Here is a 25,407-nt window from a genome sequence, read left to right as displayed (position 1 = left end):
CTGTTCATGTCATTTGGTCGGTAAACATTTTTTTCGGTAATGCATATAACTTAGCCATGGACATTTACTGTAGCAGTTTAGCTGGGTATGTTGGTTGTGGCTCTCGTGGGCTGTCAGAATCATAGAGGTCCGTAAAACGACCATTTCCAGCGGTATTCCCCTCAATGGGATTCCCCTTGAGTTGTGCCACATCGGGACCACACCGAGGCTATCCGGGTTACCACGAGCAAGTCTTTGCACTGCGTAGGCTCTAATTTCTAATGCTGGTTAGCTTGTGTGGCATAAGCCTAACCCACTACAAAATACCGACATGTTTTAGAAAGCATCTTAACAATTACTCCCTCTGCAGTATCATCTACGAAGTATCGCCCTGTCTATTGCAAAATAATGAAAACAGAAAACATTTTTCAAGTCCTACTAAATATAATTGATCTTAGCCGGATTCCTGTTCATGGCGAGTTTAAAAATGTAACCTCACTAGCACAAGAACATCATACTTGTTGAAAGAATGACACCTAACCTATAGTTCCTAGTCACAGGCAACAATTCTTAGTGTAGTCAGTGTAATAATAAAATAAAATAAAAACATAAAATTCAGGCTAATCTTTAAAACTTGTCACCTCTGTAGGCTTGAAAAAAAAAAGTTACTTATTTCCTCAAACCCAAAAAAGCCGTACACCATAGTACATACTGTTTGGAATAATACACTTTAGCAAGTCGACAAAAATGTACCCACTGAATTAAAAATGAGGACACAGTGTGAGCTGGTTTATTCCTTTATTAGTCGTTAAGAAACTCCACAATGAAACAAAATAATTTACTCGGGGTGTACATGAAATTGGAACAATACAACCACTTGAAACAGGGGGGTAGGATGGGAAGGTGTTGAGAAATGGAGAAATGAGAAATCAGGGTTTCAGTGCTGGATATGCCATGTTCTTTTGACCACAGTGCAATCACAACTCAACAGCCAGCTTCAGCAATATGGTTTCTAATGCACACCCCTCCACTGTTGTCCATTAACACAAAACCCTAACCATGAAGAGGAAGAAAAAAAAAAAAAAAAAATCAATGCACATTCCTTCAAACTCCAATTTAAGTGCTTTGTGACTTGGTCTCTCTCACTCACATACACACGCACGCACGCAAATGCACACAAAACACACACACAAACCCACAAAATAAAATGAAATAAAACAATCACTGCTCTACCCCTCTTGTATAGTTTTTTTTATATTTATCTTATTTTTTAACTTTTGTTTTCACTGAACTCAAAAAGGTGCTGGAGTGTGATGTTAGCATGCAGCTTCTATTTGAAACACTCCTTAAGTGTTTTTTTTTTTTTTTCCGCACTAAAAAATAAGTTTCATGCAAAATGAACTGAGTGGAACACTACTTGTAATAGATCCTCTTGAATGTTTTACTGTTGCATGCTCTGCAATATTGCATATGGCTCAGAACCCATTGAAAAGTCTCTTTGAACGCCTTCTTGAATGCCTTTCAATGTCAAGGCTTGGTGTGTTCCAAAGGTTATTCTGAATTTAAGTGCTGTACATTAGCTTCAGGAAGCTTAAGAGAAACACCTGCGACTTCTAAAGGAAATCTGTCAATAAAACTAAAATGAAAAATATTCCTTTAAGTGTTATAATGCTTTTAATAAATAATGAACAGTCACAGACTGAAGCATTACTTCCCCTTCATATAAAAATGTGTGTGTCTAATATATATATATATATATATATATATATATATACATACACACACAAACACACACCGATAATTTCAGATTCTATTCTTCCCTGTAGCTTCACAGTCACCTGTAGCTTCCCACTGGTGGATATCACACCAATTTCCACCACTAAACAATCACCAAAGGAGTGGAAGACAAGTGTACCATCACCTTTTTCTGAGTTTATGTACAATCTCCTTTAGTACTTGAGACAAGATGAATTTCATAAAATTAATGTACGAGATGAAGGGTGCACCCTTTAGCCTGTGACAGCGCATTAGATTGGGTGTAGACACTGAAAAATGAACATGTAGGCCTACATATACTAGAACTGTAGAGTAGATCTTAACGTAATGATTTCTTGATGGGTGTTAAATTAATTGCCTGTGCCTTAAAGTATTTTAACATACTATCCACCAAGAAAAAAAAATCTATTTTAAACTGCTAATATTTTGGCTTTAAAAGGAAATGCTTGGTTGTTGAGATGTTCAAGGAAAGACATATCAGGGAGAGAAGGTAAAAAGTAGAATACAAAAAATAAAATGGAATCCTAAAGTTCACATAACATCTACTGTACTTTTAAGGTGACGATAATGCTAAGGCACAGGCCACAAAAATATCAGTCCCATCATGACCCAACCTTCTGTAGTAGTAGTGTATCCATCTGTATGTGGGTGAGTTAGGGTTATGTAGGAAATGGCATTTATGCTAGTCAGGGTGAAAACATTAAAGTTGATCATGGGCTCATGGTCACTGTTACACACACGGTTAAAGCTAGACCAGTGTCCAGTCTAGTCCGAATGCAGACACACACGCACATAAGCACAAGCATCAAAGATGCTGTATACCGAGAAAAAAAGTTCCCAAAACACACCTCAAAAGAGAAACCAAAATAAATATTTTCTGTACCTTGGTGAAATTACCCTTTCGTTACATTTTAACTACAACACTTGTCTCTGAATATATTTAGCAATTTTGGTAGTGTCAGAAATGTACTTCATATATATAAAAAAAAAAAAATTAAAAAAAAGTTATTGCCTTTTGATTTTTTCAGCTTACTTGCGGACCTTTCCGTCAGAAGCGGATGCATTTACAATGTGTGAAGTCTTTAAACATGAAATAGTCTCTAGGTGATTTTCTTTGCATAACAATTCTTGCGAGACTTTCTGAATTTCTTGTAATTCCTTGAAATATCAAAAAAAAAAAAAAACTGTTTTGTGTTTAAGTGTAGACTTGCTATTTTAAAAGTATCTTAAATGAAAACCAAGCCACATAAAGCGAGAACCATTACAGCAGTCACACAATGATATTTTTCTCTTTCTTATATATGATATATATAAACTGATCCTTACACTCTGCCATGGAGACGAACAAAACTACAGGATCTACAAAAATCACATCCACAATATCAAACTGTAACTGCTACAGAATTTTGAGTATTTATAGCACCAATCTTTCTGTACTGTGGAGGTTACAAAACATGTCTTTCAAATGACATAAACCCAAGAGTCTCCTGGTGTATATGGAGTAAAACTGGAAAGGGTCATTATTCCCAATATATCTTAATCCATTACGTTTTTTAGCATTCAATTGCTTAGTTTGTACTTTTCAGAACATTTTATTTCCCCTGGGCAAAATAAATTGCTCTACAAATCTTTTTAAAATTTTTTGTTTTTTTGGAAGATTTACATTTTTTGCTTCACAAACCATTCTACTATGACTATTACTTCAGAAAAAAAGGAATCTATCAGTCAAAATCTTATTTTGTATATCAAGAAGAACCCTTGCATTCCTGTGGTTTCATGATAGAGCCAATTTTTCACAGTGAAAACCTGCAAACACACTTTCTTCATCCCTGCATTCAGAAAGTGTGCTGTTCTACTGAAGGAATGGACGCCAAATCTCGAAGTGGCACACAAAGGATTTTCAGTATGCCAGGCGTGAAGAAAGATGTGAAGCAGAGTTTTCAGATGGTGTTTTTAAACAATATCACAGTTAGGTCTTGCAAATGGTAGCGGTTACACTGAAAATGAAGCAGTGAGACTAGAAAGACAGGCATGCACAACCATTCGGACACTAAAACGAACAGTATCCCAAGTTCAAAAGCAAAAAAGACTGGGAAAACTGATGAGGAGAAAGAAAGATTGTCCCTAACGCCTAACTGTGACTTTTTCTTTTTTTGTATTAAGATTAATTTCTGAAGAAATTAACTAAAACAAAACTAAAAATTTGCCTTCAAATATAGCATCAACTGAAGACATTAAAGGTTTTTTTTTTTTTGTTTAGTTTTTCAAAATTTTTCATTTTTTTGTTGTTGATAACACTAGCTTCAAGTTAGTGAGTGAAAATCAGCAGGGTTAGAGATCGGGTTTTGGAGAGGGGGTCCTTGGTGCAGTTAGCCCACAGGTCTCCTGGCTATGACACTCTGGCCAGAACTGGAGCCGTCCCAAGAGAAAAGCAAACTCCGGAAGGCTGACGTTGTGGCCCAAAGCTCCCCCCTCCCCAGACCAGGGGGACTCACATGTTGCTGCTCCCTAAAGAAACAAGAGTTTTATGTAGAAACACAAAATATTTTAGTCAAAGCACAAAATGGCCCAAAATCCCCTTCCCAGTTTCTTATAACAGATTTAAACTTAAAAAGACTTAAAAAGCCATTTCTCCATTCCATGCATTCCCTCATCCAACCATGTGGCTGAGATTTCCTGACATCAAGAACAGGAAGATTCTACTGCACCTGCCGTAAGATGAGAGGAGTGACTGCCCATATTTACTGTAAACACGTATTGCCAAAAGTATGTGGACATCTAACATCCAACATATCATCCAAAATTATGGACATTAATATAGAGTTGGTCCACCCTTTGCTGCTATAGCAACCTCCACTCTTCTGGGAACTCTTTATGCTAGACCTTGGAGTATAAAGCAGAAAAGGGCCTTCCCCAAACAGCTGCCACAAAGTTGGAAGCACAGAGTCATCTAGAATGTTATTGCATTAAGATTGCCTTCATTGGAAGTGTGTCCACATACCTTTGGCCATATAGTATACTTTAATTCCTATAGGGCATTGTGGGGACAGAATTCTCCTTCTGGGTTTTTTAAAGCAGGAAATGCATTCCTTTTATCTATCAACTTAAAAAAAGCATGTAGAAAAAAGGCCCAAGGATGTGCAAGACACCTTCACAATTTGAGTAGGTCATATGCATTTCAGCTGCACCTGGATTCAGGGTTTTTCCTGCATAGGGAAATATTTGGCATGCACCACAGAAAAATTTGTGAACACCAGAGTGGAAAAAATGGAAAATGGGAAATGTTTCAACGCAAATAATGTGGGATGACCCTACATGCGACAGCAATGTTATCACAATGATGGAGAGCACCAAAGACCAATTTCATGCCAGGAAAAACCCTGCAGTTCTATGGTTTGGCTGTTAGTAGAGCAATGACTTCTGTGGTTCTGAGCCTAGGCCAATAGCCCCCAACAATAACTGAACACCAGTTTTACTACATATGCTGCAAGCTGGGCACTCTGATGACAACATGGCTGGCAGATATTTCCAGATTCCCAAACAGCATCATGCTGCAGTTTCAGGACTGACTCCCATGGCAGACGAATGCCAACAGTCACTGTCACGAACGGCTGTACAGTTATATAGGTAACCCACCTTCGATCAGGAGGGCTGCAATGTCACTAAAGCTCACTGCAGTTCAACTTCAAGCACAGGCTCCTCAATTCCCATAAAAATGTTACTGTTTGAGCCAACAGCTGGTAATGACGCATCTTACCTGTACACTGAGATCCAGGGAATAGAGGTGAACAGAGAGTGTTCTGCCACCAGCACTCTTCCTGCTGGCTGACAGTGGTGGCCTGTGCACTTAAACTGAGCACAGGAAACTGAGGAGAGAAAAGGGGAACTGTCAAATTTCACAAACAAAGTAACCACTAGATAAGGCAGTTCAATTATATTCTCCTTGAAGTCTACAAGACCTATAAAAATATACCAAATACTATTAGATTCTAGCCAAATATAGAATACACTTAATATAGCCGTGCAAGAAGTAGTTAAGGGGCCAAGCACACGACATGCACCCCCCCCACACATACACTGTCCTCACCCCGAGAGTGCCCTTATTTCCCTCATGCCCTTCAGGATTTCTGAACAAAGACTGAAAATACATTTGCTTATTCTCAGCTACTATAAAGTGCCCATATTGGAGAAATGAATGCTGTAATTTGCTTGGCTGCCACTCAACCATTTTATGTTACAGCAATTATTCCCTTTAAAATAATTTATTTAGGGACTGGTAACAAAGACGGTGCATACGAAGTTGAATGTCAGTACCACCTACGCTGCAAAATAAGACTTAAGTTCAAGCGATTTTTGAGAAATGACAACATTTTGCACTTAAAAGAACTGTTACAGTGCCACCTTGAGACCACATCTGCTCTAAGGGTGCGGCCAATATACTTTATAGTTGCACAATGCTGCATTTAAGTTTTAAAAATATTTTTTTAATCAGTGATGGGTAAGGAAGCAATGAACAATTTTCTGGAAAAAAAAAGACGTAAAATATAGTAATAAAAGCAACAAAAATTGGGTATCGATGCTTCAGCCGTGCTAGGCCCACGAATAAAGGTAATTATCCATGGGAAAAGAGGGTATATTTGAAAACACTGAAAAATACATTTGATGTCGTCTGGCATATTTTCTGAAAGAGAGGATGACTGCTCCCTTCGTGGCTTTATTGGATAAATACATGAACCCAGTCCACTAAAACACAATCTCAAAAGAAGCAGGCTTTCAAATCGGCAATACAAGAACAGACTACTAAACTAGCCAGTCAATGTGAATAAACCACTTTGCTGCATTCTTGTTGCTCACAAGAACCAATCATAATGCAAAGAGAATTTACAATGCCTTTCAGAAACATTCAGAACAATGGTGTGAAATCATGATCTCCTTTGGTTTGGAAACCAGCAATATCCATTTTAAATACCTCATAGGTGAGTAGAACCAATTGGTGTTTGAATGTTTTTCATACCACATTCTTTAATGGATATGAAAAGTAAAGGAAGAGTAAAATTAACGTAATTTAATGGACAGCATAATATAAATTTAACTGACAGCATAATATTAATTATAATTACAATTACAAATTATGAATTATAATGACAAATCGTGATTAGAAAAGAAAACATACAATCACGGACTTCCAGGCACAAACGGGGAAACTGTCTAAGCCTTAAATTGTAGAACTTCCTTTCAAACATTGAGGATGCTCACAGTGACCTGCACAATATAAGTAAACCAGTTTTATTAACGTATTTGACTGTAATAATCACAGCAAATAGCTATAGGCCTTCCTTTGGCATGCTAACGAGACATCTTTATCTTTTTAAAAGCAGGAACATTCGTAGGTAAACAACATCAATATTCAGTTCTTACCTCCTGCATATCTCCAACAAGGTCACACGTTTTCCCATTTTTGGGATTATGACCAACTGCTGAACATTTGCGTGCCTCTTTTTCTCTGCAAGTTTCCATCTCTTCCATCTTTCTAGCGGACTCTTCCATTCCGCCGCTCACCATCGAAGCCTCCATCTCGCAGTCAAAGCAAACCTCTTGCTCAGCTATTGGCAAGAGGGCACTGGAGCCCTCTTGCGAATCCAAGGAAGTCTGGGCACTCTTTTCCATGCCAGACTTCTTTAATCTGGGTAAAAACTTCCCAGACTCCAGTTCGGACTTCCCATAATAGGGGCCCTCACACTCTGCGTCTTCCTCCAGCGGTTTGAGATCAGCCTGAGGGTCATCAAACACGTCCTGGGCAAGGACAGGAAGACTCATCTCCTCTTTCTCGGACTCCACGTCCGACTCACTCCCTCCGCCAGGGGACAGCTCCGAGGCAGAGATCGGTCGAAAATGAGTCCTAGGTGAAATGCGGATGGCCCTGTACTGGGTCCTGTTGATACCATATATCCTCGGGTGGAAAGTTTCACTCTCTGAATCTGAACACAAAATCGACTTAGGTTTGAACCCCGGGCTGAACGAGGCTATGTCCTCAGGCTCAAAGGAGCACTCCACGTGAAGGACTTGAGAGAACGGATTGTTCAAGTCAAATGACGAAAATGGGTAATCAAGCCCCGGTTCCTCACCACGGAAGCCACCACAGGTTCCTAGTAAATCTTCATGGAAGATGAAAGAAAATCCCTTATTTAATCCCTCTCCACCTCCTTTCATGGCTTGATCGCACTGCCCGAAGGAGACCAGGGGCCTCCACAGAGGCTTGTGACCGGGAGCGAAGCAGCTGCCAGTGTTCATGAACACATCAGTGCCGGCTATGGTGACCACGTCCGAGGCTGCGGCGCACTGCAGCAGGCTGCCTCGCGCGTCGCCCGGAGGCACCACAGCCCAGTCGCTGTCCCCATCGCTGCTGAATGTCTTAAGCTCTCCGTACACCCCACCCAGGATGAACGTATTATCCTTCTCTGGGTTAATGTCCCAAGGCTTGGACGGCGTCATGTAATCCCCACCATCCACCTTGGAGAGCTCCTTTTTGGCCAGGCCGTGTTCCTCCTTCTGGCCCTCCCACAGGTGGTACTCTAATCGCTGTATCGCCTTTTTCTGAGGCCCCTGAACAGGTCCTGCTTTTGCCTCCACGTCTAAGCAACAGCAGGGATAGTTACTCGTGTCATCTGGGAAAATCCCCTCGTCTGGCCTCTCCCCTCCTAGTGTTAGTACAGAATCTCTGTCTCCAATAGCTGTCCAAATGTCCTTAATTATCCCTGAGCTGTAGTTGTCACTCTGTTGGCTTGTGTTGTCTGTGAAGATGCCAGCGCTGTACAGTTTGCTCTCCTCCTCTTGTTCTAATGGTATTCCACAAATGGACTCTAATTTCGATTTCTTTTTGAAGGTTTGACTGGAAGCTGTGCCTACGCTCCTGTCATCATGCGGACGGCCGTTGTCCTCTTGTAAAAAATCTAAGAGTTCATTCTCCAAGTATCTAGTGGAGATGGGTGGGATAATACAAGTAATCTCATCTTTGCAGAATTGAGCAGACTCTTCTGGCTGCACATTAATTTGCTCGTTATCTGAACGCGTTTCTTCCGAATGTGACCATGGACTACATGTTCGCGTTGAAAGGTTAGAACAGTGTTCAGTTTCATCAAAGGCACTATTTTTGGTCCATATTAGCAAACGAGACTGTTTGTTTCCAAGTGGATCTACACAGCTACTAGAATCAGTGTTGTCATGACCGACGGTGAGTGAGTCGCAGGGAAAAGGAAGAGTGGGGCTATCGTACTGCACCTCAAAAAGTGAGAAGCAAGAAGAATTCAAACCTGCTGCTTCATTGGCTTCAGGGAGACACTCCTCTGGATTAATGGGCAACATGCTTGCATTGAATACTGTGTTGTCCAATGCAGGGGAGAGCCGGATGGGGGAGTCCCCAGCAAAGCTTTCTCCATCTATATCTTCAGAACTAGAAGATGAATAACATTCCCAAACTTGAGCTATGTTTTCCAGATCTTGCATGAAGAATCCATCAGCTCCGAAGGATCTTTGTGAATCCGCCCTTATTGCACTTTCCCCTTGCAGCTCAAGGCCATCTAACACTAAACAACATTCTGCCTCAAAGTCTCTTTGCTCTTTGCTCTTTTGTCGAATCATGCTTAAGATCCGACTCTCTTGTACCGAGTCTGAGGCACTAGGATCCAATATGGATTGATAAATATCAACTTCATAGAAGTGAGTGAATTCAGACAGATGCTCATCATCTAAATCTCTACCATCCTCTGGTGGAGGGCAGCTTGAGGTCCCGTTTAGTTCAGCCGCCTCGTCGACTTCTCCAGGCATTTCCACAAAGTGCCCATCGACGAAAGTGCCGGCCGCGAGGTATGCTCTCTGGAAATCCGAGTTGGCGATGCAAATTCCTTGCATCCTTTCAGACAGCTTTTCTACATCGGCTGACGCGGACGAGCCGTCAGGAGAATCGAGCCTGTTGCGGTACTTCGTCTCAAGTTTGCTCCTTCTGCTAAAAGGTACAAAATATTCTGTGATGGGCTCCGTGTACCACAGGGGCTCCTCCATGTATTCCTTTCTGTTTCTCACCTCGTAACCAGGTTCTCTCGCTTCTCCACAGGGATCTTTTCGGATCTCTTTCAATGGCCTCTTCCCCTTTTTGTAGAGCTGCATCTGTTTTGTGGGGCCACCGGTACTGCTGCTGCTTCCACCCGCGTTCCTGCGCTCCTCTTTGTCGATGGCCTTCAGAGCCAACTTCACCTGCCCGCTGCGCCCCCTTTTGCTTCTGCTGGCCTCCCTCGATTTGTGCCTGATCCTGGCCGACTTGGCAGATGTCTTCGATTCGCCCTGGTTCCCGCTGGAGCTGGAGCCCCCTTCGCTGGACCCGGAGGACCAGGAGCGTGGGCGGAACTTCCCTTCGGACCTGTGCCTCGTCTGCCTCTTGCTGGGGACGGCTTTTTCCTCTGCTGCGCTGTTGTAGAATCGGTTTTCCTTTTCCTTTTTGCTGCGTCGCTGCTGGGTCTTCTCGTTGACGGTGCCGCACGCCTCGGCCATCTTGTCCTTGGCGGCTTCGCCCTCGCTGTTGCAGTCTTTTGGTGATGAGGTGTCGGTGCTCGTCTGAGGGGCTGCGGAGGATGATGAACTGGAGTATGTGCACGCTTTGGCCTTGTTCCACACCGTCATTATCTCTTGAAGACAAACAGGTTTCTCAGACAAAGGTGGAAAGGCTTCATAGTACCTAAAATAAAAAAGAAGAGAGAACATGCTTACCTGCGCATCTTTGACACTGACAATTAAAATTAGCACTCAGAAAGGTATGGCAATTCCACTTCAATAGCCGCGTTTCCACCAAAATTACCCGGAACTTTCAGTCCCAGGAACTACTTTACCAGGAACAAAAAGGTTCCTTCAGCCAATGGTTGTCTGCGTTTCCACCGGGGTCTAAAGTACCGCGAAGATTAGGCAAATTAGCCCACTGACGTTGTCGTCGGTCCATCTGTCATATGATTTCTTCTGTAACCCCATACTACCACCGAAGTAGCCTACATTATTTTCTAATAACCGGGACAGCCCGGAGGGGTTTATTCCACTTATATACAACGGGTTACCGATAATGACTATATATGGTTACTTTTGTATTTATTGATTTTCATATATCCTCTCAAACACATTCATTAACAGCAGAAAACATGCACACGTTGTAAACAATTTGCTGTTTTATTACTCGTCAATTCCATATAGGCTAATCGCAAAATGACAAGAATATAACGAAAACTCGGACTTGCGTAAAAATGTAAATTAGTAGTGGTACAGCCACCGTTTGCTTTCCTTCGAAGTTACTGCTAGCCGAGCAGCGAAGTGTGCCCTCCAGATGCGAACCATGCACCATAAATGAGTCCATAGTCTTCCTGGTCTTTTCGTGGAATTGAAAAATGGCAGTAAAATTACGGCAGTCTGAAAAAGCTAAAGGGAAAAAGCTAACCTGTTATTTTACCCGGATAAAAAGTGCGGAAGGTGATTTCCAGTTTGCTTGTACTGTATCACCAATGTTAATTATGCAGAACTAACGCATACCTCACATAACTGTATCAAACGTTTTGAGTCAATTACAACGGGCTAACAAAGAAAATCCGGAAGAAAATATTCAGCAACCGAATTAATCCGTTTGAATGTTTTGGTAGCCTACGTAATATGCTGTCCCAGCACGAATGCTTAGCATTTTATAAAACGAATACTAAAGCAAGAAAAGAACAGAAGAGCACACGTTATAATTCCAAGACGTTGACAGGCTATAACCAAAAGTAGGCTACTGCGCCGCATAACATACAAGTTTGTTTTGAAGTTATTATGAAAATAAATTGGTTTGCCGCTGCATATTTTCAAACATGGCGGGTAATGGCGGAAAATAAATACAACACAAATGCTACGAGTACTCGACCAATCAGAAATGTTCAGCGCTGCAAGCTCCACCCAAAAGGTTCCTGTACTTTCGGAAAGTACTACCCCCGAGCAGGAACGTTTTGGGGGTAAAACAAAGCCCCCAGAACTAAATTTAGACCCTAGTTCCTGCGGTGGAAACGCACTGAGTTCCTCAAAAGGTTCCTAGTTCCGGGGTATAGTTCCTGCGGTGGAAACGCGGCTAATCAGGACATACAATTTTAAATTCCCTTCATGCATTAGTAGCAATATTATTGTGTTTCAATAAAATTCAGAACAAACAATTGCCTCTGCAGAATTGCAAAATCACGTACATTTCCACCTGGTCTTTTGAAGACGGGGATTCAGCAAGATCTGGAGACTGAGAGCCATCAGATTTCTTATTAGCTTGCTTTTCTTCTGAAAGAGAACATAAAATCATGATGAATTCACATTTACATTTCTCATTTTCATTATACTGTTCACAACTCAATGCAACTGAATGCAACTGCTTGCCTGGGACAAGTAATCAAGTGCGCCAGGGAGAAATGACAGTTGAAGAAGGGCTCTTGTCAAAAGCAGTTGTGCACATCAGAAAAGCACACCCTGGTGCTGGTTTGTACATGGCTTTAATGCCAAGAGCTAAACATTCAATTAATTGAATTATTCTAAATGTGACTGGACAAATAAGAGAAACAAAAAACTGCAAACCTTTCTGTTTGTTCTGGATATCTTTGAGTTTGGAGCAAAGCTCCTCAACCAAACTTTCAATTCCAGAGTTCTGAGACAGGGAAAAGAAATGAAAAAACACTGAATTACATTGGGAACATAAAGCATATTTAAAAAGAATAAGTAATGATCATCAATTTGAAGAAGGATCTTAATAGATCTCTCAGCATACTTCAACACATGATGTACAGAGTACACTAATATTCAAAATTATTTAGCAAAACAATATCCTAGCTTTACACAGTGTAACAGGTGAAAAAATTCAGGAAAAGTTAAGACCAAACACTGTCAAACACCCAAATTCTTTACAACACTAAGCCAAACGAACACAATCAGAACTTAACACCAGTTGACCGTGTGGCAGGGAAGATAGCGCATGTCAAAATCCATGTCTACTTCCAGCAGCAGAGAATGCTGTGGCTGTGTTAATTTTAGATCTGAGAGACAAACGCAGCACAAGAAAATGACTAAGCATTATACCGTCGACCCTTTTAAAAAATGAAATTTTATCGTTAATTTGTGTCATGTCATAGTTAATTTGGGAATATACCTCATACATTGATAAAGTCCTTTGTAAACACGGCTTGTTATGACCTGGCCTATTTAAAAACAAGAGGAAAAGTACCGTCTGTAAGCCGGTCCACAGCATTGAAAATGTGAACACGTTCAGCTTGACGGTTGAAATTCACAACTAACTTCAAAGTTTAGGCCCAAATTCTGAATACACACATGGAAAGACAGAGACTCGCATATACACTCCCCGCAAACGCCTTTTCTTACCATCCAGCCCAATAAAAGGAGAAGTTTTCCCCAGCCTCTGTGTTTCCTCTTGCGTCATTGTGCTAATACTAGTCAGCTGACAAGCAGCACACTTCTCAGCCCTGCAATGCCGGGCAGCTTGCACTGGTCATAAATAGACCTCAAAGGAGAGCGGAAACTAGTTTAGAGACCAGTACTACAATCGCTCACAGCTCCAAGCTGTACAACCTTGAGCGCTTCCCTTAAATTCTCCAAGCCACCTTCACTTCTTTAATCAAACGGGTACATTCCATTCAAGAAATCCCCCTTCACATCCTCACCTGCTATGCACTCATTATAGCTACTGGGCTTCTGAACCTTTTGCGAGGAAAAACCTGATCCAGTTACAAGCAACCCTTTCCAGCTTACCTTTTCTCACTGCCACTGCTCCAGATCAATCAACTATTCTTCATTCAAAGCAGGGCGCTCAAGGTGAAAGACAACTTATGCATGCTTTATCCCCTCGTGTGCTTAGTCATCAAATATGTGACCAAAGCAGTAGAGGTTCAAATCGGGGAGACTTTTATGATCCCACAATTAACACAGTTGCAGCTAAATCATTTTCAGCATATTTTATTAAATGGATTAATAATGTAGATTTTTTTGAATGAAATGGCATTTGTTTTAAAAATATTTTGAAGGGAAATTGGACCCGTGACTTCAATGTGTAGCCAACCAATTAATTGCTGCTCAACAATCTAAAGACCTACAACCAGATCAAAACAAGGCAAAGCATAATAAGATCTGTTATGCTTGTCTGGTCACTTTCATAGCATTTATAATTTAATCTATTTGAATAAACAAATCCAATTAGAATGTGTAAGCAATTAAATGCACAAAGAAAGGGAAATTTGCATTCATGTTGGAAATTACCATTCATGCTCATTGCCTTTTATTGCTTGCCAATTATTTCTTGATCAGTAGTAATATACAAAAATATGCTATTGCCATCCAATGACAACTTATATATATAAGTTATATATATATAAAAATTCTTCCAATGGGTTCATTCTAACTCAAACCACAAAGTCTCACAGAGAAGCACCAGTTACTGCTATGTCACCATTTTCAGCTTGGTCTGAGAAAAGAGAAGCCGCTCACTTACACGTACTAAAGCCTTCAATCATTTGTGCTGATAATGTAATGCACCCATGTTGTCATTACATTATCCAGAGCGACTTGCACAGCATTTACAGTGCATCCATTTATACAGCTGGATGTATACTGAAGCAATGCAGGTTAAGTACCTTGCTCAAGGGCACAACGGCAGTGTCCACCCGGGAATCAAACTTGGGACCTTTAGGTTACGAGACCATCTCCTTACCCATTAGACAACACTGCAAATATGTATGCATCCTGAGTCAAGGGGCTGCCAACCAGTTTCCAAAAAACCAGGGCAATTCTCACCACATGAGGGACAGAACAAAACCAAGGACTAAAAGTATGCCAGCAGTTTGGAGTTTTCATTCAGCGTGCCTTTTTTCCCCCCAGACCGTCGTAGAGACAAAATGTACCCATCTCAGAGAAGGACCACTAGCATACATAAAGCTGTGCTCCACAACATTAATGGACCTTTAATACAAAACGCAACGTGGCTGGAAGATTTTTACCTTGTACTCCGTTGATAAAATGGTGACATACTTGCACACCATCATCTCACTCTTAAATCATCATCTCACTCTTAGCTGTCATTAGCATTATCATGATGACATTACGATTGAGGCTGGGTGTTCAAATGGCAAAAGAAATGGAGAAAGGCAGCCAAAAAAAAAAAAAAACGGCAATAATGGAATCCGTTACACACATCACTTCTGTGATGAACATCCAGCCTTAATTATGAGGAAGGTCGGAGAGCATAGTAAAAAGCTTGGATATAGGGCTTTCCTCTTTTCTACTACACCACTTACATGCTGCTTTATGTACAGAATTGCTACACTTTCAACAATGCACCTTAGCGGGATATTTCACTTTGGTATAACACAAACAATTTTGTGGAGCTTACTCCATTGTATTTGCATAGCGTGAACACTAGCAACATCACCTGTCCCAGCTGACCGTTAACGGCATCGCCGTTCCTCCCGGCTGACTGGCTTCCAATTCACTCTCATTCATATTTGGGACCTCGCCAAAAAATAGCTTTATAGTTTGATTATTTTAATGCATGCACCCTCTTTAAAGGGGAAAAAAGAGTGAAAAATTGAAAAGCCATGCATCACAAGCAGACCAGACAAAACAGATAAGGGATTTGTCGGCACGCTTCTGTGGTGCAGCCCTTACTTCATCAGATGCTGAACGCAGGCATTGCACGGCAGCTTGTTTCTTCATTTCCTCCACACTCAGATCCGTCCCCACTTTCTTCTTGCTCTTTCCCCATTTCTTACCAGCACCCTTCTCCCAACCCAAGAAGATGTCATTTTCCTAGGACATACAAAATTGAGGAAAAAAAGACAATCACAAAATGATGTGATCTTGCTTTGTACGTAGTATTATGAGATGCACGAGTGATGTCCAAACATTCAGATGAGGATTCACAATGAAGTAATACATAAATCATACAACAACAACAAAAAACCTCTATACTGCACCTTAAATGGCAAAAAGATACTACTACTACTTAAGGAGGTCCAGAATCAGATCTTTAACACACCTCAGTATATCAGCAAATCTTTGTTTTCAGCTAAAGTAGTAAGAGAGTCACTGATCACTGGAGCAGCAGTACTGTTGCAGCTGGATTGTGCTTTCGTTATTCAGGATTTAGTACACCTGATTCACTGCAGCACAATCTGCGTTGCTGCAGAAGATTTGCTTTATTGCTACACGGACTTCTTTCCTTCTGCTCCACACCAACAACTTTTCCTACAGGGAGCAAGACCCTCTATCTGGCTACCCGAAACATGCAGAGTTTGCAGCGCGACGTGCTGACATTCACCTCAAGCACATACCCACCATATTCACCTCAATCATCATCTTCAGCAAATCAACCAAACTACATTATTCTGAACGTGCCGGGTGTACAACCATTGTCTGAACTGGTGCATAAATCTCCACAGCCCAAACCGTACGGTTAACAAAGCGGTGCACGTGCCGTACCTGGTCCTGCAGGTCGTAGTCGTAGCTGTCGTGCAGGAGCAGGCTAAGCACGTAGCGGGTGTAGATCATGGCATCGATCCCACACTTCTCCAGCTCCTGCCCAAGCCAGCTCTGCACGGGGCCCAGCGAGTGGAGGAGAGACATCTCAGAGGCGGGAAGGGGGCCTGGGAGGAGGGGGCTCAAGTAGCTTTCAGGAGCAGGACCGTCCGACTCCGCGCTGACTGGACGCATGGGACTCTAGGTGTTGGGCATGCTAAGGTGGACTGGCATTTTTGTGGACAAGTTGACGTGACAGGGCAAACCTATCTGGATGTGGTTTCACTCCAGCAGGATGCGCAGAGAGGGGACTACATGGAGAATCATGGAGAAGCGTTTCGTTTCGTTTATTACTTATTGCTCTAAGCAAGGATGGACTTTACTCTTCAGGCATGGCTCTGCTGAGGATAACTACAGGCTGCAAGGCAAAACACTAAACCGTGTTTGTGCCTCAATCAAGGAGGTTCATGTTTGACCACGACTCACTCCACCGGCACAACCTGAAAAAGAGGAAAGAGCCTAATCACTTCTCCAAACTGCTATCGCCTTAGAGCACACACTAATACATGCACACCATAAATGGTTTTCAAAAAATGCTGTGATCATGACACCATGAGGAAATACATTTTTGGCCATGTAACTTGGTCCATGTAATATGCATGCAATAGTTTTCGGCAGTTTTAAGACATGACTATGAGATAAATGCTCAGGGCATTTTGATTTTAGAAACCCAACTGGATGGTTATGCAACAACATTTCCAAAAACAGGACATCAAAACAGACCTTTTGTGAATTACCTAATGATGATCTGAAACATTTGATATTAGCATGAACATTCAGCTGAGGGCTGTTTCATGTATTGCACAGCTGGTTAAGACAATATAAGGCTAACTAAAATAAAATGCATTTTGAAGTATGCACCTTCAAAAGGAGTTTTGATATTGAAAAATGTTACATGAACAGGTGGCACTAAATGCATGTGAAAGGCGTGTACTGTGAAACCATGAGTGCCTTGGTATAATGATCCAGGAATCTTTTTGCAATTCCGTATTTGACTTTTTCAAAGTGACATGACTTAACTCAATTTTCATTTTCAAATAACCTATTAAGCCTCACACACACTTTACTATTTTATCACCAATAAAATAAAAAAAATTACAATGTTTAAAATTTTCAAGAACTACAACCATTGTCTAAAGCAGAAAACAGTGGGACACTGTTGCTGTTGCCCCTGCAATTTCAGTCCGGTGAAGAAAAGGGTTGGGTACTGAAACCTGGTACCACTATGGCACCGTTTTTGCCATACGACCGGTACCTAACAGACTGACTCACAATGCAAACGTTGGTGCTTCATTTCCGTGCCACAAGCATTCACAAGCAAATGTTGCACTCGCTGTCGACTCCGTCAGTGACGGCAGGTATCCTTAGCAAGCTAGCCAACATTAAACTCCATCAAAGTGGTAAAAGCAAAATGAAATAAATTATAAGTATGAAGTATAATTTAAACAATAATTAAATAAACCAAACTGTTCAAATTCTTTACCTTTGCTATAAATAATATGTTTTTCACTGAGATTGTTTGCTTTTGTTTTAAAGAGGGCATCAGGCACCATTCAGGTACCGGTGTTATCCATTCTGGTGTTATCCTTTCAGATAGCCTGCATTGTAAGTTGTGCATAAAGCTAATGGCGTAGTTAACGTAGGTTTTTTGTTATGTGTATGTATCCTTAATGATCCAAACTTAGTTTTCCAAATTTAATTTATTGTTTAACCCCTTAAGTTGGACTGGCACAGAATACACAGACAAAGAGCTAAAAGAAATTTGTGTGCACATAGTGTAGCTTACGCTCAATTCAAGTTCAGATGGAATTATTTTTCAACAAATAAATTTCAACATTCACATTCATTTTAATTTCCCAATAACAGGTTTAGATGAACTGGACTTGTTTGAAGGTACATTAAACCTGTAGCCTATCTTGATATGCCCATAAATGCCATGGTGAAGCTAGTCTACTGGCATAGACAAAAAAAAAAAAAAAAAAAGTGACGTCACAACAATGAAGCAATTAAGCAAAATACTATCGGAACCAATAGGATTGTTTCCAGACAGCTGACATTTCAGGAAAGATATAGCAGCAGCATTCCAATGCAACTTGAACATGGACCCTGCTCACATTTCTTACATCATAAAACCAAAATACAAATCGGCCAAAATAAAAATAAACGGTTATGGAGGGAAAACCAGCTGGTTCCGATCTACACCCAATCGATCAGTGAACCAATAATAATATCGTTTGGTTACCAAATGTTTCCTTTTGGAAACCCACCTAGATATAGTTCAGAAAAACAATGCAGAATAATCATCAGGAATTGCCAACCTTCATAAATTTTGGCAGGTTTGTCTCTTTATAGGGCAATTGCCAGTTTATGTATGAGGCATCTGCTTTTATTAGTATAACATTATGTGATGTAATTGGAGATAATTCCATGAAAATATCCAAAATATGTGATAATGGTTTATGCAAATATGTGATCTCTTTACAATGGAATGAATGGGAAATGGTTCCAGACTGTGGAAATTTTATGCAAATACCAGAATTTTGCAATAATTTAAGAGTGTAATAATTTCTGGGGGTGAGGTTACAACCCTCCCGCTATTACAAAACAGACTAAATAACCCTCCCAATATTATAGTATGATGATGAAAAAAATACTTTTAAATAATAAAGACAGGGATTTCATGATGTGATGGGGATATACCGGTGAAGCCAAGCATATGTGACAGACGTCGCAGGTGCCACAAATTCTTTGCCATTTCTGTGATTTCGTCCATTTTCAGCACTTTCCGTTATTTTTCGGCAGTTCTGGATGTTAACTGTCAGCGTTGACATAGCCAACAGCGTCATTTGTAAAGGTCTACACATTTTAACAATAGCATATTGCCAAATGCTGGGAGACACAAAGTGCGACAATGTACACAGATTCTGGAATGTGCTACAATTCTCATCAAAATTCTGGTCTTTGTCAGTCTTTGCTATCAGATGTTTGATGGCCCCAGTCAAGTGTTCATGCCTGGCGCTCCTCCCCCTTCAGGTAACTTCAGTGACAGTAGGCACTCATCGAAGTGTACCCAAACAACATACCGTACCAAAACAAACTTTAAAAAAAATTAAAACATACAAGCGGTAAGTTGTAACCATGTTTTATTTTAGCAATGCGATAATTTGAGCATGCTCTAGTTCAAATAACGTTCTCTTAAATTAAAGGCAAAAAGCAGGTTGCCCACTGGTTTCTTTAAACTTCAAGCACTTGTTAATGGTAAAGGCTGGTAAATTTGTGAGGCTCACACGCCACAGTGGCGGATGCCCAAACTTTGTCTGTACTGTGTTATCGTGTTATTTACATGGCAGTAACCTGGCAACCCATCTCGTGTCACAGTCATGAGACTCGTCAAACTCGCCTCCTCATTGGCCGGTTCCGCCTGTCCTTTCACCTGACCAGGAAGTAGCCATCCACTAACACTATGTAAGGCGAATAAGCCAATACCGAGCTGCCCCTTAACTATATAAGCTTCGCCTGCACGTGTGACTTTACGGGAGGATTTTAATCACAATGCCCATCAACGCGATACACAGTCTAATAGACTGTATGCCACAGAGCGGATGGTGAACCTGAGCACAAACGTCTTCATCCGTGGTCACACGAAGACAACAAACTAAAATAACAAAGTTAGTTCACCAAATAGCTTTTAAATGGCGGACTAACCCTACAGCCTAACCAGGGCAAAACTCGTATTTTGTTTTTACTCACCCTGCTTATGAGCGGCGTGTCGGAAGCATAAAGCACAGAGCACAGAACGACAGCCCGGCGTGTATAAGACGTCACAGCGAGAGTCAACAACATTGTCATTGTCAACATACTTAAATAAATACATGAAGTATAGCCTATAAAGTGTGGCTTAAGTTTCATTTTGATCATATTAATATTGATTTTTTTTAAATGGCTGGTAAAAAAGGTGAGTGGCTGGTAGAAGTTGAGAATCTACCAGACACAGTGGCTAGTGCATAAAAAAGTTAATTTTACACCATGTCACCACCTAAGCTGCATTTTAACCAAGAAAAAACCCTGCAACCATATTGACATTTTAGAAATCAATGCATTACAAACTGTCACTCACTAATTTGATTAGTTAAACGGGTAACACTTACATTAAGACATGAATAAACTTCCACAGTAAAGAACAAAGAATAAACCTCCAATACCTCTAAGAGCATCATGGTTCACCATGCATTTCCCTCTGCTTGGTAAGATTTTTGTGAATGACAGAGCATTTCTGGCCTAGGAAAGCATGCCATTAACGCGTCCTAAGAGAATTAGAGCAAAATGCAGATCATGTTCCAACCTTCAATAAGGCTTACCCATTGGGTATAAGCTTTAACAGAATTACAGAATTTACACAAGAATACAATCACTGACAGAGTGCACAATTATCTGGCCTTAAGTAACAACTCCCCATGCAAAGCCATCTACAATTCCGTGATCAGTTCACACAAGCCCTGGGACTAATCAGCTCTTACTGTCCCTAAGAGTTCCTGCAGTGAAACTTTGTAGGGCACAGTTCCCTAAAATACGCAAGACAAGGTGACAGGTGGGAATGAAATATTAACTCCTCACAAGGGGAGAAAAGATGCCCACCAACAGGAAAGTAACAAAAAAAAACTATTTTACCGTCAAGCAAGTACCCAGATATAAAAATTCAAAGCCAACATGGCCCTTCGGATGAGATGTCCAAAGTCCTGGAAAATACAATCTCTAGATTATTGTTAGGCCCTACATTAACTTTGGAATGACATAAGTTTCATTATAGGTGTTTTCGATTAGATTTCAAACTGACAATTCTTTCCATAAAGCTGGGGGCTCTGTACTGATTATTGCTCATGTGACATGCAATTAATGCCTCATGTTCTTTACCACCCTTGCACATACATACATATTCTTGATGTGCACTACAACTAGTACATGTCTGAATAAGTATTTTGCTTATATTTAGTCACAAACTCAAATTCTATCCACAAATGAATGTGTAACAGACAATACTACACTACTGATAGTATGAGTTAAAGCAATCATAATAATTAATCATAAAGTTAGCTTTGAAAAAAGAAAGTAAATAGTCAACTACAGTCAAAACTCAAACATTAAGACCCAAATTACTGATTTGCCCAAGATTTCCCCTTCAGCCACAATATAGCTTATACACACTTTATAGTTTCCACATAACGGCCCATCCCAGCCAAGTAAGGTTAGCATACCATACAGAAAGTCTGTTTTCCTTGGGGATTGATTTAATTAACTAGCTCAAAATGAACATAATCGATGCTACAATGTCCATGAGTTACCATCAGGTAACGCGTGTGTTTGGTTCAAATACGATATGAAACGTAATAAATAATTGTCTAATGGGCATAACACACCTACAAATCGAGATGGAGACCTGCAGTTTATTACGTCCAACTTTTCACCTGTATGTACCAATCCAGCAACATGGTTTAACATCGTGCAATACTATACTGACGAGCAGGGCGGGTTGCAGCGTATAGCTAGTAAGCCAATGATATAGTGATTTAAATTTTCATCACAATTACGTTTGCTGTATTTGACAGGCATGGCAAAAGCGCTGTCACATCAACCTTATCTTGCAGCATAAAATCTCTCGCCTGACACTGGATTAGCAAAAAATGCGAAAAGCAAATGGTAGCTAGCTCCACCGTTTTGATTGGATGCCCTGTGTGTCACTCAGCAACACAGTCACGTCATGGGTTATCCTTAAAAGGCATCAAAAGGGCAAGCTAAGGAGCTTTGCACGCACGGTGCCAAAATGCCTAAAAAATACAAGCACTCGTAATGTCAAAATCTGTACAGTCATTTCACCACTTTAAACTAAAAACAAACTTTAAAAGATCGAAAGCGTTGCCCCTGCGAGCCGGAAGAATGGCTACTGACATATCTGTTACCTACGAGCTAGCGTTAGTTAATGTTAGCTAGCCATCTACAAAAAACACTCTACCCAGCAAAAATCAAACGAATACGAATAATACCATCCGATTCTTTGAAAATCTATTGCTGTCGTGCGTTACCCGGCCTCTGGGTTGTCTGATATTAGCTAATGTTAGTGCTACATAAGCATGCACTAGTAAGCTAACGTTGGTTAAACATCGTAGCAGGCTAAATTAATCTACCGTTGCGTTACAAATTTAATTGGTCAAATGAATAAAATAAGCTACAGAGACAAGCAAACATCAATGATAAAACGTAAGACATTTTGGGAATAAACATGCAATCTTCACAAGCTAACATTAACTTACCAAACTTAGCAAACGTTAGCTAGATGCGTTTGAAAATACACTGCTCACCAAGACAGCAATCGAAATGGAAAACTAGCTCGTGAAAGTGTTCTCATGAATTAGCTGACAAGCTAACGTTATCGTAACCGCTTGCTCAGAATGGACAAACACGATAGTATATCGATATTCCGTAAAACCCATCTTGGCGAAATATCGAACACATACATAGCCAACTTCACCTAAACTACAAACTATCACGCTTACCGAGTGGCTATACAGCAAATAACTTGCAAGCTACCTAACATAACCCTCAGTCTGAACACCGACTACAGGCACCGAACGTCAGTTAGCTAGCTATTTGCTGTTAGCTAAGGCAGCAGGCTATAACCTGACGACTGTGGAACCAATGACTAATCTCGTTACTAGCTAGCTAGTTAGTTAGCTAGCTAACGCCGAATTTTGTCAGAACAACGTTTGTAAGGTTGCTAAAGCTAACTAGCCAACATTATCGGCGAATGTCATTGTCACTGTATTCAGTCTGACGCAGTTTAGCGTGTGGGCAGGTGACCGTTGACTGCCGCGATGGTGGAATTACAGAACAGGGTTCCCATTTTACGCCATTGTAACGTTGGCCCAAATCGCTCTGGTCAAAGTTAAAGCAATTGTGCAACGACGTTACACTACAAATTGTGGGTAAACAAATATTTCAGATCATGGAACACTGAGCAAAGCACAACCAAGAGGGCCCATTCCGAAAAATTAGTTGTTGTGAACCGAGAATAGGAGGAGGAGCGGCTTGCTGACCCAGTCGGGACCCGATACGTTTTTTTTAAATACATGCGCAACGAATTCCCGCTTTAGGATTTTTACCTTGCATAGCAATACAACAGAATATAACTCAATAATAAAACCAATAACCACAGTACCACACATAGCAAAAACCAAATGTTTCCCTTACCTGCCGTTACTCAACGTAGTAAAATAGGAGAAAGAGCAGGAGGAGCGGTTACTTCTCTCCCGCTGCCGATCCGAGCTCGAGCTCCGGAATCCGCCGCAGTAAGCGTCACGTACAATGTACGCCAACCGGCTACGCACGATACCACTTCTCCCTATTCCATGGTTTCACACGCCATTGCACGAATCTGACGACATTCCGGCTCAACCAAGGACGTATTACCACTCTCTCTCCTAGTCTTCCGCTTGAGCCAAAATGACATCCCGAGGAGGCCAGTTTCTAACCCAAAGCTGTTATTTTCACCTCTCTCCCCGCTCGTCTCCAAGCAACCCGGCGAATTGTGTCGACCAGAATACTATCATGTTGTATCCCTCCGCCTACGATTGCATCAGAAGGCTAAATAGTTCTCGTTACGAAATACATGAGTGGGAGTCTATAAAATGTACAAATGTACTATTTGACCTTGATAAGAAGCCCTTTATAATATCATTATTTAGCATTTAAAATGTACGGTTTGTATTTATGACCAAATTCAGCGAGTTTATCAGCAACCAGATGTCACAAACGTATTCCAAATAGGTGCAATAGTTAGCCATTTAAGTTAGGTGCTGGCATTGCATGGCAAACACAGGTGTGTGTTCGACGCGAAAACATTTTGGCTTTTTTGTGTGCATAGCAGTAATCTGAATTTGAACGTGATTGTGACGACTGGAATGTTTTGTTATATACCCTAAACGGCCCGTATTGAAATGTAACTCGCTAAATTTATCGTATGTAGCTAAGTATGTAACAAAAACTCTTTTGTTTTCCAGTCAGCATGACTCAACATTGGACAAAAATTGTTCACTCAAAGTATGAGTTCACAACTTGTATAAGTGTAATGTAGTTAGCTTGTCATCAGTTATTCCTGCAACGTTAAGGATTTAAAATATTGGTAATTAAAGTATTGGTAATTAACTTAACTGCTTAAGAGTAACACTAGTAAGTTTGGGCAGTGTATTTAATCAAGGCTGTTTTGAGGGGTTTTTGAGAAAAGGGCACACCAACCTAGAAAAACTCTTTTACCACCCTCAGTTATTGTACAGAATATATTTTACCAAAATAATGAATGTAAACAGTGGCTTGCAGGAGGGCAGGCATTGGGTGGTTGCCCCTGCCCTTTTTGCTCCGAGTGCTTAAATACCCTTTTTTATATAGGCCTACCTTTATTTAAGCAGCTCAGGTGTCCCTCTGGCATGACCTTAGGGTGAAGTGAAAAATGAAGTGTGAGTTTTTTTCTACCATAGCGGCACCCTAGTAGCCTCAGTTTCATCCAAAGGGGCATGCTAATAGGACGTGTCCATTTTTTCACTACGGCCACAAGGAACTTGGGGCAAAAACGAAGCCTGAGAGTGTCCCATTAGGATGCCCTTTCAGATGAAAAAATGGTGGCCTCTTTGTTATTTTAAAAAACATGCTTAATTTTTGCCCTTAGGTCACCGCTGAGGGCCATTTGAGCTAGTTCAAGTGCCCATCTGGTGTGACATTAGGGCAAAAAATGTCACAAGGTACTTGGGGCAAAAACATGGATGGAGAGAATGTTCTGACTGAATTCAAAATGTACCACTCATCCCACTTCTTCCCCAGAAGCAATGTACAAGCCATATTACAGTGCCTAAGAGAAAACCTGGTGCACCACAATGGTGTACACGGAGGAGAAGCCCTATATACTGCATGTGCTTGGGTATAATCTTGTACCATTTATTTGCAGTGAAAAGGAGTGACAAGTCAAATCATTGTTGTGTTTTTTCCACA

General features: G+C 40.9%; 1 protein-coding gene across 3 annotated transcripts; it reads right to left on the bottom strand.

The window, feature by feature from the left end:
- Window positions 1-763: 763 nt before the first annotated feature.
- Window positions 764-23,935, bottom strand: kiaa0232 (KIAA0232 ortholog). 3 transcript variants are annotated; one of them, XM_064343597.1, is made up of 8 exons: window positions 23,617-23,935; window positions 16,279-16,814; window positions 15,466-15,606; window positions 12,373-12,442; window positions 11,997-12,081; window positions 7,174-10,483; window positions 5,513-5,621; window positions 764-4,263 (listed from the first exon to the last, which is right to left on the bottom strand). In XM_064343597.1, exons 2-8 carry the CDS (start codon window positions 16,507-16,509, stop codon window positions 4,247-4,249), a joined length of 3,963 nt encoding a protein of 1,320 aa, XP_064199667.1. In that variant the 5' UTR covers window positions 16,510-16,814; window positions 23,617-23,935; the 3' UTR covers window positions 764-4,246. The 3 variants fall into 3 exon arrangements, with proteins under 3 accessions (XP_064199667.1, XP_064199669.1, XP_064199668.1); XM_064343599.1 differs by having other exon boundaries at window positions 11,997-12,078; XM_064343598.1 differs by lacking the exon at window positions 23,617-23,935 and adding an exon at window positions 22,680-23,557.
- Window positions 23,936-25,407: the final 1,472 nt, after the last annotated feature.

This window comes from Anguilla rostrata, chromosome 7, assembly GCF_018555375.3.
Source record: "Anguilla rostrata isolate EN2019 chromosome 7, ASM1855537v3, whole genome shotgun sequence".
NCBI classification, from domain to species: Eukaryota; Metazoa; Chordata; class Actinopteri; order Anguilliformes; family Anguillidae; genus Anguilla; species Anguilla rostrata.
This window is presented reverse-complemented; position numbering and strand designations above follow the sequence as displayed.

Coding starts and splice junctions, on each gene's coding strand:
- kiaa0232 (XM_064343597.1), bottom strand. CDS start 16,509: ATGCGTCCAGTCAGCGCGGAGTCGGACGGTCCTGCTCCTGAAAGCTAC. Junction 12,443..15,465: donor TGCGTTCAGCATCTGATGAA/GTAAGGGCTGCA, acceptor TCCCTGTCTCAG/AACTCTGGAATTGAAAGTTT. Junction 10,484..11,996: donor TCAAAAGACCAGGTGGAAAT/GTACGTGATTTT, acceptor TTTTTATTTTAG/GTACTATGAAGCCTTTCCAC.